The 16096-nt window shown below is 35.1% G+C and overlaps 2 protein-coding genes across 2 annotated transcripts; both read left to right on the top strand.

Annotated features, from left to right (window-relative positions):
• Positions 1 to 6553: 6553 nt before the first annotated feature.
• LOC120331060 (uncharacterized) lies at positions 6554 to 11351 on the top strand. Its single transcript, XM_039398087.2, has 9 exons — positions 6554 to 6746; positions 6855 to 6996; positions 7329 to 7442; positions 8660 to 8794; positions 8945 to 9089; positions 9331 to 9471; positions 10167 to 10335; positions 10810 to 10943; positions 11116 to 11351. The coding sequence occupies exons 1-9, from the start codon at positions 6727 to 6729 to the stop codon at positions 11199 to 11201; spliced, it is 1086 nt and encodes a 361-aa protein (XP_039254021.2). The 5' UTR covers positions 6554 to 6726; the 3' UTR covers positions 11202 to 11351.
• Positions 11352 to 12739: 1388 nt separating this feature from the next.
• LOC120330618 (uncharacterized) lies at positions 12740 to 15400 on the top strand. Its single transcript, XM_078113804.1, has 5 exons — positions 12740 to 12897; positions 13296 to 13374; positions 13720 to 13909; positions 14683 to 14818; positions 15189 to 15400. Exons 1-5 carry the CDS (start codon positions 12783 to 12785, stop codon positions 15398 to 15400), a joined length of 732 nt encoding a protein of 243 aa, XP_077969930.1. The 5' UTR covers positions 12740 to 12782.
• The last annotated feature ends 696 nt before the right edge of the window (positions 15401 to 16096 follow it).

Below are 16096 nucleotides of genomic sequence, written 5' to 3'. Positions count from 1 at the left end.
TCAATAAGTACCAGCTAAAAATAAGCTTAACAATAATCCAGTTAGGACATAACATAGTATTGATGTGGTTGTTGATGTCAAATTCTTGAATCAAAGGTTCACGGAAGTGTAGTTACAGGAAAGCGATCAAGGATCAAAAAGGTAACTGTTGATTTATAATTTAATAAAACAGCTATAAGTGTATTCTTATATATATATATATATACCTCTATACCTCAAAAGAATTTTAAATTAAATATGAAGAATTCATACTTAATAACGGGCTCAGATGCTGAGCAACGTACACTAAGTTGGTGGCAAAGACCTGAGGTGGTGATTCGGGTCATTCATCTAAATTCTAAATGTAATGACTGGACTCGTCATTAATTAAACTGGCAGTCAGTCGTAACTCGGTTAGTGATTCGACTAATGATTGGCGACTGGGTGGGACTTGGCCAGCTATCAAAGGGGCTCGGTGTAGTATGATATAGGTCAGGAGTTGCCAACAGACGCGATCGACTTGGCCACCACTGGTATATGTGATACTTTCATATAAAATAGAATTAGAAAAAAACGACGTTTCGATTTTGTCAGTCATTGTATTGTCTCTTTATATTATATTTCTCAATACTAGAATTATAATTACAAATAATAGCGTGGTTTTACAAGAATCTAAAGCGATGAACAACATGGTATTTATATAAGTATAAACAAATACGTTTTTTTTTTTCGAATAATCTTTGCATTTGAGCTGAATCTGACCATCAACCATGTCACTATCATTATGTATATAGGCTTTGTTAATTGCCGTTAGGTCTGTTTATCTAAAAAATCGTATACGTCTATTCAAAAATGTAAATTTGAATGCACTCACAAGTTTACGCTGCTCAGTGTTGTTCATAAAAATCTACGCCCTCTACGGGGATGGGAAAAGAGGGGAAGGCACACATTTGTATTTCCCATGGAACAGTAGCCATGTCATAGCAACTTGATTACGTCCGACTCGGTAAATTCCGTAAATGGAACTTTCCGATTGCATCTATGTCCATGAAGTGATGTCCTACGCATCTATGTCCTACGCTGTCAATAAAATAAACTCAAATGGTTGATGAAAAATTTACAGGGTTTCGGTTTTACAAAATACGAAAGTTACAAAGAATGAAAGAACTATAACCCAAATTTCAAATGCAAAGTCTAATATTTTATACTTAACTGAATAAATGTCTAACCGCATTTCCTACTCAGATTCCGATTCCAACATTTTTTAGTTCAAAACATCCCGTTTTAGTTTGCGTAAATACGATCGAAACCAGATTCAGCTAAAAAGCAAAAAAGTCAAGATTATTCAAAAAAACGTATTTGTTTATACTTCTATAAATTTAGAAAAAACGACATGTTTCGATTTTGTCAGTCATTGTATTGTCTCTTTATATCATGTTGTTCACCGCTTAGATTCTTGTAAAACCAAGCTATTGTTTGAAATCACAATTCTAGTATTGAGAAATATAATGATTTCGTCAACCATCAAAATGGACCGCTGCAAATACTATTACTCATTTAAAGAACATGGGGGCGTTCAGGTACCTGCTCTTGCTTACAGTAAGTTTCTCTTCGTTCGCGACACGTCTTGGAATGGGTATAACTAAGACTGGAAAAAGAAATACTGGACTTCACCCAATCAGGTTGTTGAGACATGATATTGTTTTGATATATGGTAACTAGTGGGGATCATGGATAAAATAGAAACCTCATATCTTGCATTATGTAACTTTGTGTGCAAAAATGAGATAGAGGTTGTGGATTTGGGGCGTATACCTTTTATTATTGGCATATTTATTTGCAAATGCAATTCTCAGACTTTTTCATAATGTTCTCATTATTTGAAGCGTGAAATATTTTATTTATCGACTAACATTTTTGTCAGCATATGAAGACCAACTTAGCGTCGCTAAAGCAATATTTGCAGACGGGACGACAGTCGGCAACCCTGGTAACATTTGAAGGCGTCGATTACCGCAGTTGAATATCGTTTTTGACAAGTATCACCTTATGATGGTTAGATTTAAAGGATTATATTTCGAAATCGTTTGTTTCATAGATGAAATTTCAAAAAACTGTTTCGATTCACTAATACAAAATTAAATACTTCAAGAAATGACAAAACGACAATAAAAAAGAATTAAGTAAGAGAGCTATTCTTCGTTGTCGACAAGTGTAAAAGAGAAAGGTAACCTTATTATTTCCTCTGCAGGTGACGAAGAAATATCACAGGTCGAGATTGCCCTCAGCGCATATAATACCAATTTACAAATTTCATATTGTACGATGTATCCATGTGTGCAAGTGTTCATTGACTCCAATATCTGAGTATTTTGACGACGACGAAAAGAATTTAGTTTTTAAGAGATACATTTACCTCGTTTTAGCAAGCATTCCCGAAGTTATGGCGAACGATTTCTATACATTTCCCACAGGTTACCAATCTTTTACTTTGCACGTCAGTTCTGAAAACGAAGAAACGTTGTTTGATCCAACCGATCAGGCATTGATAAAGATTCGTAGAGCAGCACGTTTACAATTCAATAATATAATGCTATCACAAAATAACGAAGATTTAAATAATGCAATTACAGCACCAGTGGTGGACTTAACAATTGCTTTGAGGCACCCAAGATGTACCTGTCCTTATGAATTCCCGGGTCCACGATGTGGAAAATGTGCCGTGTGAAAATTCTATAATGCTAGGTGTTATGTTTTAATTATTTTGATAAAAATAGGTAATAACGTGCACGGTGATCTAATGAATGAGTTATGTATTGCAACTACATTAGAAACTCTACCTACACAAAACTAATTTGTTCCGTAAGCCCATTCCTAGGTCGAAAATTCAGTAAGTAGTGTCGCATTTCGCACGTAAATGCCCCAATCCGTTCTATGCAGCCACAGAAATCGGACATAATTTTTGTATATAAGTTATATATGATAATGGTTAAAGCCTGTAACAAGTACATGTTAGAGTTAGATTACTGCATAATAAATAATAAAAGTACACGGGGAATGAGGAAAGAACAGAAATACCGAATAAAAACCACGATATGTTTGTTTATCTTGGGCGTTGGCCGACTAGGCTAGTTTAGACGAAGACCGTGGAGAGCGGGAGTGCGGCGGCGAAAGTTGACAGCTAAGAGGAAACGTTATGTACGAAAACACCCAGCATACACACATGAAATTCAATTTTTTTTTTGACTTGAGTTTCGCTAGCAACAAACACATTTTACGCACCCGCGGGAAACAAACGGGCAAATGACATGACATATAATTTATTGCCGCGCTGCGCACAACTGCCTTCGACTGCAATAAAAAATGAAATAATCGTAAAATGTTTTAAACCAAAACGTGAACGGCGGCGCTAGAATATCTGCGCCATATTCGATATTCTTATAAACACTGAAAACGATATTCGAAGGTCGCGATATTCGAATATTAAACTCGAAATTGGGCATCTCTTTTCAAGCACTGCATTAAAATTAACCTAAAATAAACAAATATTACTACACACGTTTTTTAAGTTTTCGTATGTAGAAAATCTTACGTTAGCCAAAGCAATATTTTTACGAGAAGAATTTTCAAGTTGAATTTTTTGTAAAGTTTCTAGGTGCGGTCCGCAGCTTCGCCCAGTTACTTGTATGTGGCCCTCTTGTAATAAAGGTTGCACACCCCTGCTCTATTAGACCCAACGGCTTAGAAATGCCTTTATTGCCAATTTATTTAATCGCTATTTTAAATCAACATTCAGGATTCACGCAATCGCAGATTTGCGAGGTTTATCTATATAATACTAGAATAACACGAACACCATAGAAAAGCACGAGAAACTCCATTATCGTTTGAATAAATTGCTGCATCTCGGTTACCGTTCACTTTAAACAGGCAGGGTTAATTTACAAGCGGTGAGAAGTAAGATCAAAGCATAGGCAGAAGATGAAACTTGGAATAAAATTAATTTGGTTTTGAAATCAGTCCTTAATGTCTTCAACAGCTATTGCTGATGTGAATGCAAGGATATACTAGAAATATAAAACTTCGATATTCGGCTACCCCTCATACTTGCAAACAACGAGGGCGGGAATATAGATTACCAATATCGCCGCCGAAACGATCGCGATCACGAAGACAATCGGCGATTTTGATGAAATTAACCATTAACCAGTAAAATACCGCTTTATTGTCGACTTTTCAATGTTTCTAATAATTTCCAAAGGGAGTTTCGACCTCCGACGTTCTGGATCCCTGTTGTGTATAAAAACAAATATTCATTATTCGACCATTCGTAATCGTGGAGGATGCAAGATGCATTAGCTGGTTGAGATGATCGGCAGATATTCCGGGACTATTTTCGATTACGGAAACGAAATTAAAACTCTCCAGAAATTAAAATATTCATTGAGTTATTTGGTTTATACATAATATATATTCGGAAATGCGACAAAAACTGAAAAATTTCACGAAAGCAAGCCAGTGATCAAATCATTCCAAGTTAAGTGTCAGAGTGGCTGCAAAACGTTTATTAGTCAACGCTACGCAAATAAGCACGGGGGAATCCATTCGACTAACTCAGGGGTCACCAAACTTTTTTGACCGCGGGCCGGGTATGACTCAAATTGTGTTGAAACGGGCCGGATGAATATTTTTGTCAATGCAATACAATAAATTCACAAAAGTTGGGAATATCGCAGAATATAGATCGAGAACAACCTAGGAAAAAAAATTAACAAGATTTCTATATCTAGACAACTATCCTGGGTTTAGCTGTTATCAAAACGTTGCTGTCATGAATTAGAAATGTTACAAAATCCGCGGCAAAAAATGTACGCATCACGTCTACCGTTACGCCGTGTTGAAATACCGCTCATAAAAACGACTGCCTGCTGTAGCTTGGAATTCTATGAAATTTTGACATAATTTAGATAAAATAAATAACTATTATCTGGTATTTGAATTTTTTCATTAGCGCATAAATTTCCCAACATTCGACGCTTTTAAAAATTACGCTCCAGTTATACGTAGTGCAAATTAATGATATTGTCTACGGGCACCAATAAAATTTATATGGACGTGTGTATTTCTTGTCTAACTTGATACTTACCAATTTTTATGAAGTTCGTACAATCAGAACATCGTTAATTATTACCCACAATGAACCACTGTCAAACTATCATGCACAACTCCAGCGTTTATTTGCGACGATCTTTCGGCGGTGTCAATGACCGTTGCCAGAATAAAATCCTGAAATAGTCTCAATATACCATAGATGTGACGCACATCGAAAGATTAGTGATTGATATGTGTTATTTTTCCATATTTAGTTCAGTTCTTATCAAAAAAGTAATACGATCATTATGGAAAAAATTGGCTGTCTGGCGGTACTAAAATTCCGATATCTCCGTTATTTCTTGACCGTTTATTCCAAACTTGGTATTGTTTTCTATTTTTACTCAGATCTTTCCACTGGAGCAGTTTTCATTTAAATCGGATGAACTTCAATTTTTTTGTAACATACCTACATGAATATCCGCATTAAAGCAGTACAAAAGTTAGTGTGGCTTTTGAAATTGGAGCAGTACGCGAGGGATTACAGTACTGTTAGCACAAAATGCACATTCGACGTTTATTTTAGCACGAAAAAGAAACAGTTTCATCGAAAGCAAGCGCCACGAGTGTACAAGTGTATCGCAGAAAACGTTACGTACTGGTAGCATTCAAAGTCGCAAAAACGAAGTTTTGTTTACAACCACGACTGAAAATCTGTCAGAGTGACAAAAGTGTCTGAGCAGATGTGGAAAGGCCTATTATTACGTCACTTTTCTGCATCTTGCCGATTGGCCAATGTTACGAAATAAACAAGGACGACGATGCTCGTGAAAATCTTCCTTGGAAAAAAATTTAGCCATTTTTGCGTGTTATTGCGGACCGGATAAAATGACGCCGCGGGCCGGATAAAATGACGTCGCGGGCCGGATCCGGCCCGCGGGCCGTAGTTTGGTGACCTCTGGACTAACTAATAGACTTCAGCATTTTAAGTTCAAGTCAATGATTAAATTTTATCGACAAATTTTCTTTGAAAGTAATTAACTTTTAAAGCAATAACTTAAGCATTAAACGAGAATATCGGTTGGAAACCGAATACTTATCGATCGATAGTTAGGGGATCCCCCAAAACAGAAACTGCAGTTTCGATTCATCCGCTCGTGTAACTTGCGCACTGCGCATCGCACACACACACTCGGCGGGTCTCAAAATTCTCTCTCAATAGGAATCTGGTCCGAGATAAGATGAATGCACATGCAAAATCTGGAGCAGATTCAATCTCGCTTTCGTGAGATATCGCGTGCATCTAACAGACAGACACACAGACAGACAGACATACATACAAATACCTATCAATATACTTACCGATCTTAAGATCGATAAGTAATTATTCACATGCCTGATATTCATATTTATGATGTCATACTGCAATTTTCTATTATTACGCAACAAGTTGTAAAAGTGCGAGTCAAAAAGATAAACAAAGATTTGGTTATTTCGAAAGGAGGCTAGCGCTGAAAACGAGTTGTATCGTCCCGGTGAACATTCTTGCTGTATTTTAGATTAGGTTAGGGACACTTTGATAAATAGTTAGAATAGTTTAAATTCCAGATATGTGAAAATATTGAACAGCTTGTCTTTAGAAAAGAAAAGGCAATCATGGCCAACGGATCGAATGGGTAAGCAATTTAATGCACAGGCCAACACATACAATCCATGTGGCCGACTCTCGCGTATACTCCATTGAAGCATTTGGGGGAAATGAAGATTTATAATGTACTTTTCAGGGGAAGGAGGGCATCAAGTCACCCAAATGGAGAGGGAAAAGCGAAAGTACAATTCAAGATGCAGATAGATGAATCTCGTCTGATTCCCGCAAGCAGACAACTTACCAAGAACGAATTGGGCGCCTTTTATGAAGCTTTCACGGTAATAGTTCGACTTCTTTAAAAAAAAGTCATTTTGACTACTGAAGCACAACTATATTTTTATCAAATCTTAGTATATTACGTCCTTTTTTTAATTTCGAACCAATACCGGTGTGATCTTGACGTCGCTTACAGACGTAAGAAACATTCCTGTTTCAGAAAAAGCTCTCTAGCACGGTATTTGCAAGCAGCAGAATTGTGCCCGTCCACCAGGCACGACTCTAATATACTTAAATTTTAACAGATTGCACATTTTGTTTACCTAAGTGGAATATGGGCCTGGACTAATTTACCATCATTTATGGTCAAATGTTAATTTGATTCTGAATTTAGCTTTTTGACCACAAAGGGAACGGTCGAATTAGCTGTGAGGAATTTTTGGAAACGTTACGCCGAGTTGGAGTCAGTGTCAATGAAAGTGTCGTTTACGACTTGATTGTAGCTCAGGTAGGTTACTCGTGTGAGTATTAAGAAGATAATTAGTTTTGCATATAGTTTCATGTCAGATAACAGGGCTATATCGTTATCAATTGAGATCGGATGCTGTGGTCTATTTGCCTATTTCACTGTTTTCAATTTATTAAAATATTATGCATGCAAATTTATGACAAGCCATGTCATTCGGGATTAGGGTTGCCAACTATGAAAAGTCTCAATAAAGGACATAGATTACCGTCATCATTTATTTTGTAACTTGCAGGAAAGAACAATATAAAACAATGAACTACAAATTATATACAAGCTAAAAAGATATATTAAAAAATCTTCATGTATTTTTCATTCAATGTTTATTTAACATTGACCCAATCAAGCTGCATTCTGTGAACAGTTTAGTGCTTTGAATCGTGCTAAATATTTTTTTGAATGAGTGCAACTTCATCAAGAAGGTTAAACATATTCAAATTAAGTTTGTCTTTTAGCTTCAAATGCTCCACAATTTTTACAAGTGGGTGATATTTTGGAGGAAGATTATCCAAAAGAGATTATTTTCCAAATGTTGAATTTTCATCAAAGTAAAATCTATTTCCAAATACGTTATCGCAGAGTTGAGAAATAATCTAAAATCTTAGAGACCAATTATATTCTAGTTAAAATTCTAGTTATATTCTAGTTATTGAACTAAAATTCACTTAAATCTTGGAGTGTTGCCACTTGTCATCTTCGGAAAAATAATGTAAAATATTTGAAATTGTTAATAAAATTGATATTTCTTTGGCTATTTGAACCGTGTCAAAGCGAAATTGAAAAGAATAATTAAAAGCTTGCAAATACATAAACGGAGGCGATTTAAGAACGAAGCAATATCAAACACAGTACTATAAATATCGGGCAAAACGACGTTGGAAAAAATAAAGGACAATTATCATCTTAAAAAGGACAAGGACAAAAATCTCAAATAAAAGATTGTCCTTTGAAATAAAGGACGGTTGGCAACCCTATTCGGGATGTACGCTGTTAAACCTGTTTTTACTCATAGATGTTGCAGGCTAATGTGTGTTCACCCGGTAATGTTTTGACAATAAAATATGGTGAAAATAAGTAAATGTAGGCCAAGATTGGACGCAAGATTGACGCGCTATTGATAATTACCTACGTTTGTAATTGCAAAATGCCTATTTAAAGAATATACCCAATTTTTAAACAACCCAAGGTTCAATTTTTAGGATGAAAACGGGAACGGTGAACTCGATTTTGAAGAATATCTAAATTTCATGACAAATGAAGACATATTTATGGGATTGATTGGTGGACTTCATGCTCCAAACAAACCTGATTATAAAGATGTTCTGATGTATGAGGTGGGTGTGTTTTAATCATATACAGGGAAAAGTCTTTACTCAGTTCTGAAAAGCATTCAAACTTGCAGTCTTTGCAGCACAGAGGGCGACATCTACCGATGATGATTCTGGAGAAAATTACTGAAATGAGATGATTTATTTTTGATATAGGTGATGTCCCAATTCATATCAAGAAGTTGTTTGAAAGAAAATCAACGCAATGAAATAGTTGGTTATTACACAAGGAAATTGAAAACTGCTGCAAAGAAACATAACCTCATGCATGCCGCACATGTTGTTCATCATTATGCCAATGGTGAGTAAAATATTTTGTCAACGATTTTTGTGTTAATGCTTCTACGTTTGAAATATTCATTTGAGAAGTGTTCAAATAGTAACAGGCGTAGATTTTAGTTTCCAATAAATAGATTTCAATTTCAAAATGTGTAATGTATTTGATTTCTTTCATATACCTCTCGTCTGTTTTGTTAATTTCACTTCAATTGCGAACAATTTCCACACGTACAAAATTACATAAAATCAAATATTAATTTCAGGTGCTCGATCTTTGGGTTTGACTGAGAAAGAAATATTTAACCAAATTGAAAATATAAAAAAGATGGCTGAAAATGAGGGAGATGAAAAGAAGAAAAATAGCCCTTATGCCCATCCTATACAACTGATTTTAACACCCACTGGTGAGGTTCACATAAGTTAATATAAACATAATAGGCCTATAAATCAAAAATGGCAATATTTTAGCGAATGTTTCTCGAGCATCTGACTATACGAGTTTTACAGTCGATTTATGGGCATATAGCAATTTGTTTATAAGATCTATCCAATTCGTAAGTCCTGCTCAACACTAACACAAAAGTATTTCTGTCACGTTTCGTCCGACCGAAGTCAGATTTCCTCAGACAAGCAGTTTGTCGAATAGAATAGTCGTCTTGTTTATTCCTGCTAGAGCATGTAGTATACGCATTCGGATCCACTAGGGAGTTAGTCTCGCGTAACCCATCTTAAAGTTGTTTATAAGTGTTTTAAATTTTTAACGGGTAAATTTCGAAAATCAAACTTTGCATAACGAGTTTATTGCTTTTATTAAAAAGAGGTATTTGATTTATTCGCACAATTTATCGCAACCTGGATGTGATTAATATTATCATGACAAAAACTTGCATGTATTGCCTCGATGGTTAGGTAGATCTTAAATTGGCAATAAAAGATTGCTACTTATGAACTTTTTACGTTGTAGAATTGATGATTTAAAATCTTGTACATCAAGTTATCTTTTCTGATTACGTGTTATAACGCTGGTTTAATTGAATAATTTGTTTTCGGCAATTTATTCAATCTATCAAATGCTATCTATTTCAAATGAAACATCCAGGAACTCAGAAAACAAATCAAGGCAGGCGTAAACAACCGGGATGGTGTCCATCACAGATTGTCGATTATGGAGTAAAACTTCCTCGGATAAATGTCAAAGAACCAAAAACATGTGATCGCATTCATGATATCAGGATGAAAGTACAGAATGTGAAGGAAAGCTATTATTGGTAAATATTACAAAAGTATTTTTAGCTGATCCCTTACCACCTGTAGTATATGGGAAGTAGTTTCTTAGTTGCTTTTTGCTGAAGACCTTGTTTTATCGACCAAAAGATTATTATCCATGGCGCTCTGATTACTCACACCCTGACGATTATTGTTATACAGCAACTGTATTTATTGAATTAGGTTTACTCGAGTTGGAGTAACTTTTTATCACAGGGAATAGCGAAAATAGTAGTTTTAATGTAGCCTGATTTCGCTTGTTAGTTTTCATGGTTCTATTTCTAAGTTTGCAATGACTTTATAATCTCGTTGATTCAAATTGTGGATTTCCTCAAAACCAGTTTTAACTATTTGAGTAATCAGTTATATATTGACGCTTACATGTAGAAGGGGGTAACCCTAGTATCTTTATCTGGAGTCTTCTGTTGACAATAGTTAAATTGGACAGTTCTACTTCGAAAACTATCAAATTTCAGGGATTTGTCGAAAGCGCAACACAAGAATTTCAATGAAGTTTGGAAGAACCTGCATGTCCCAAATATATCAAGTAATCGGTTGCAAACAATGATGAAAGAAATATATGGAACTTATACTGCGAGTAGACTTACAGGTCACATATAAAAGAAATTTAATTAGCTATTCAAGTTGCCCCAATGGCAGAAAATTGAAGAGCATTTTAGGCCTTTCTATCTCTCATAAACAAGAACCTGAATAAATTTAAAGAGTACAGACATGGCTTCTTATTCATCCGCAATATTCACTGTAAAAGTTTATTTATACAGGTTGTCGAGGAGAGCAAGGAAAAAAAGATAAAACTCTGCCTCGAATTCAGGCACCCAATGCATCCAAAAGCGATTCAACTGGATGAAGAAAGCTGCATATGAAACTTTCTGCCTAATAACGAATTATCACAAAATTGAAAATAAACAAAATAAAAACAGGGCTTTGTGGATTTCACCGTCTATATTGGTGTGGAGTAAGCACTCCGTGTGAACGAGCGTCATCCAGTTGCAATTGCTTTGTACTAGGCTAAATGTCGTTTACTTTTCAATTCGAATCTACGTACTGATGAAGTGAATTCAAAATCTGGAATGGGCAATTCTTGCTAATACAAATACATAATGCTTTGCTCTCCATGCAGCAATGCTTTCACGTTATCGATTCATTTTAGTGGAAACATATTTCTAATACGTCTGAATGTTATATATTTTGCACGAAACAATATATTAATTCAAGTTCCGAGCATGCCGATTAAAATTCATATTTCTATTCAAAGTTTGAAACGACTTCCTTTATTTAAATCCGCACTTAAAAACAGGAGCCGAACTAAAAAAAGTTAGCGGGCCTGAATGATACTCCACGTACATCTTATTAAATTATTCTGGCATTGCATTATTTTTCCGCATATATTGAACAAAGTTTATCTTGAATATAAAATTTAAATATTGAATTCTGTAAAGCCATGGAATGATATCATTAAAAAAATCCCAAATTCGGACTCAATTCATTCCAAGGTGGATCTGGCCCGACCCCGTTACATTGGGAACAAAACTGGCACTAAAATTGTGATTCACGTTTCTGCGCACTGACGTTGATTCGTCATTTTATTGATTTGAATACAGTGTATAATATATACGTACGTCGAGGCCGAATATGCATTGATTCTTGTTGTATGCATTAGATTATGAAGGCGCTCCCGTAGTATGTGATCCAAGATGGCGGACACCTGAACATAGTATGTGTACCAGGTTAGGGTTAGGCCCTAATTTTATTCCAATTTTCCGAACACCGTTCGTTTTAAAAGTGTCCTCCTCTTCCAGATTGTAAGGTTTATTAGCAGGTTGTTGTTAAAATTGATTAGTCCACCAGCTTTCAGATATTTGTTAATGAGATAAATAGAGAAAAAATAAATTAAATAAAAAGCGTACTTGCCGTACCTATTGATTATGGTGGGCAATATATATTATTGATATGGGAAATTTAGTGCTTTGAAAGGTCAGCACTTAGATACTTAACAGCTCATTAAGATCATAACCTATTAAAAATATGGGCAAAAAGATAAAAAATTCATATTTCAAAACTACATTCAAAGCTATTATATATCAGTAATAAAATGTAATTGAAAATTAGAGAATCAATAGTGTTTTATATGCCACCACGGTTATAATGCGGGTGATATTTTGCGCAGTGGGTGTGAGCATAAGGTTGAAATAATCTGATAATATTTAGCCATCAGTCACTTAACGTCGAAGATGCTTGGCAGCTGTTGATTTTTTGAGTTTACTTCAACATTGGAAAGCAATTGGGGGTAGACTTTTGAGTCTTCCAAAAAGTGATTTTTATTGATAATGAAATTGAGGAGGTATAGGCTCATATTTCAAGCATGGTAATGGAAAATACCGCTGGAGGGAATAATGAGTGGTAATAGATCAATTTCTATTACCATTTCATGTCAGATAAAATAATGATTTTAGTCTATTTGCTCGTTTTTATTATTGTGGATATCAGTGGTGGATCATCATTGGGTAATACATTATGCTCATCTGACACAATTCCAGATTTAGGTGAGTATAATCAATTTTAAAAATAAAGGTTTTCAATCAAAAGCAGGCACGTTTTAACTAGGGTTTTGGACCCGAAGACATATTCCATACATATATGCTTCCTGTTAGCTATGAGTCTAATTCCTACTGAAGATACAAAAATGCACAACGCTTTTCACATTACAGCCATAGTGGTTTCCCCTAGCCGGCCTTCTATTTTTCCAGTTACATACGTACTAAAGTATAAAGTGTCCATATAAATATAAAGTTTTTAGGATTGACTTAAAATAATATCTATCATTTGTGAAGTCACAAAGAAGGTTTCATGCAAGAATGACATTTTGAATCACGTTCTTACAAAATCAATCAGTGACATTTCGTTTTGCATTATTTTCATTTTGTTTTGCAATCTGTTTCAGACGGAGCTTGGGTTTGTGACGATTCATGGCTGGTTGGTTTCGGAGAAGATATAAGCGATTATGATACTTTTAAAAAATGGTGAGAATTGGTCACCATTGGTGAATTGGTCGCATTACAATCACCTGAAACCATATCACGTTGAACGCTAATTTACTAATAATACTTTGGCATGTTTAACTAAAGACGTTTTCTTATAATCTGTCTCTCCCAACAAAACATTGGACAACTAATTCCTTATGTATATAGAACTAATTTTTTTTCCTCATTTTTCAAACTCATAGCGTACGTATTATACATCCATGTAGTCCATCTTTTTAAAAATGACCTTTTATAATACCATGTTAAGCTGTTAAAAGGTAAAATATGTCAAATCCATTCCTGTTTGAAAATGTCAAATGTTTACGAATTTTACTTGCACTTCAGGAATTTATACTTTGAACTTCCAAAGTTTTATGCAATCAGCAAGATTGCCACTCGTCCATCGAAGTGTGATCCAGGAACATCCGTTATAGCTCGATTGTCAGCATCCGTATGGGATGAAAGATTCATCAAAGGTTATGATGAGAATCTTGCTGACGCCACTCAATCCCATTGGATCACGATTAAAGTTCCAGTGAGTCTATCCGTTATTTGCATTTACCGTAATTGGCTACTCATTTTAAGTAGCGTGCGTGTAAGTATATATGAGGTTTTTTTATTGTCATACTCTTGTCGGTCATGGTGACGGCGGCTACAATGCTGTCCATTTGTGACCTATTCACAGGAAATACTCAAGGCATGTTATGTTCTGAGAACATAACAGCAAAACTTTGAAATAGCATTAATATTTGGTGTTGTTTCTGAAAAAAGTATCATTTTTCAAATTTTCTCGACTCTTCCGCGACTTCTCAGAATCAGTCTCGTGTTTTATTTACATTGATAACTTCTTCGAATTGTAAAATTGGTAGAAAGTTCCAAACATGCCATGTAAAAGTTTTTTAGGCTAAAAACTTTGGCGCTCCAGAAGATTGAGCACCAATATCGAGGTAACTAATTTTGTTCGCCTCCTTTACATCAAGTTGTGCAAAGAGATTGAAGCCTATTGGCAGGGAGTATATTCACTTGGCTTACATGGACATGCCCCAAATAGTAATAGAACTGAAATAAGGAAAATCAGAATAAAATTATGGCCTAAACCTAACCTGGTAGACACTACGGAAGTACCAAAACTTTTGCAGAGAATTATTACCACCGAAAATGGACGTCGATGTTTTTACGTCATTGTCAGTAGTACTAATGTGATCACTGATCAACCTTCATACATAATGTAAAAATAGTTTGCGTGTTACTGCAAGAATACTCAGAATAGAATAGATATAATTTCAAATTACATAATTCAATTTCCAGAATGTCACCTCTGTAGGTGGCTTATACGAAGAATACAGTGGTTTCGCAAGGAGAGCCCCGTACTGGAAATTGACGATCGAAACACTTGCAATTGATGATCATTGCATTCCGAAGTTTATGTTCTACGCAAGAGCTAGTAATTCTGTTCAAAATATGTAAATATTTGAATACCGGACAGCAAACAGTGTTAGGAGAACTGTGAGAAATATATTTCAGATAGCATAGATATCACGAGTTCGGTAAAAAAGCATGTAAATTTATAATTGGTAAGGCTCAGAAATACATAACCAACCCGGCACTTATTACATGGTGCATATGAACATTTCATAATGGTAGAATTGTTATACCTAGCAACGTCTGTTCTCGAATGTGTTTATCGTTTATTGTTTCATTCAAATCACTAAATAGGATTTTGCCAGATGCACGAACATATATATATATAATAAATTATGTTGTGTTGCTTTATTGTACAAAAACTCTGTTCATGCATTTTCACAAAAATGCAGCTCCTTCAACGACATCACCTTTAACTACTGTCGTACCGTCAACAACATCGTCAGCTACAACAACAAACCCAGTTCCATGTACTGATATAGAAGAGTCATTCAGTACTTGGGCAGCAGATGGTGAATGCCTAAAAAGTCCAGATATCATGTTGGTCCTTTGTAAAAAAAGTTGTAAAGCCTGTACAACCAAGCCACCAGGTACGATTCCATAATATTTGTAAAGTGTTTTGAACACTGAAGAAAACTTACTAATTGACTTCTATATTGTATGCCTATTGAAGATGTTAGGATCATAAAACTTTGCACATCAACACAGCAAATTTTTCTTGATAACAAACTATTTTGCTATTTTTCACGATTCGAAATTTGTATTAAACTATTTGGTCTGAGTTAAACATTATAAGCTTGACTTTATCAGGAAAAAATTAACGAACTGAAATAGTGTTTAAATACACAAATGAACATTTACTTTCACAATAACTACAGGAACAACCGACCCCCCACCACAACCAAACCTACTATGACAACCAAGATCACTACTACAACTAGACAACCTACTATTATAACTAATCCACTAAGGTTTCAAAAATTAAATTGAAGGGATTATATAATTAACCAAAATGAATGAAAAGATTTCTAACGTTATTTTTGTCAGGTAAACTCACCAGACATCTATCAGTGTTGATTGAACTGCCCTTTGAGTTGAACGCAGGTAAAATGTCAATAATATAATTGTGGATTTCAAAATCTAAGAAATTGAAAGCATTTTTATACCCTCGGATTATTGTACTAAAACTCTGTTCATGCATGTTCAAAAAAATGTAGCGCCTTCAACGACATCACCTGTAACTACTGTCGCACCATCAACAACATCGTCAGCAATAAGAACAAACCCAGTTCCATGTACT

The sequence above is a fragment of the Styela clava genome, chromosome 6 (genome assembly GCF_964204865.1).
Source record: "Styela clava chromosome 6, kaStyClav1.hap1.2, whole genome shotgun sequence".
Lineage (NCBI taxonomy): Eukaryota > Metazoa > Chordata > Ascidiacea > Stolidobranchia > Styelidae > Styela > Styela clava.
This window is presented reverse-complemented; position numbering and strand designations above follow the sequence as displayed.

Bases quoted from the DNA above. Each gene is read 5' to 3' on its own strand.
- LOC120331060 (XM_039398087.2), top strand. From the start codon at position 6,727: ATGGCCAACGGATCGAATGG. The intron at 7,443-8,659 runs GTAGGTTACTCG...TTCAATTTTTAG, and splicing joins ACGACTTGATTGTAGCTCAG to GATGAAAACGGGAACGGTGA. The intron at 10,944-11,115 runs GTCACATATAAA...TTATTTATACAG, and splicing joins TACTGCGAGTAGACTTACAG to GTTGTCGAGGAGAGCAAGGA.
- LOC120330618 (XM_078113804.1), top strand. From the start codon at position 12,783: ATGTCAGATAAAATAATGATTTTAGTCTATTTGCTCGTTTTTATTATT. The intron at 12,898-13,295 runs GTGAGTATAATC...AATCTGTTTCAG, and splicing joins TGACACAATTCCAGATTTAG to ACGGAGCTTGGGTTTGTGAC. The intron at 13,910-14,682 runs GTGAGTCTATCC...TTCAATTTCCAG, and splicing joins GGATCACGATTAAAGTTCCA to AATGTCACCTCTGTAGGTGG.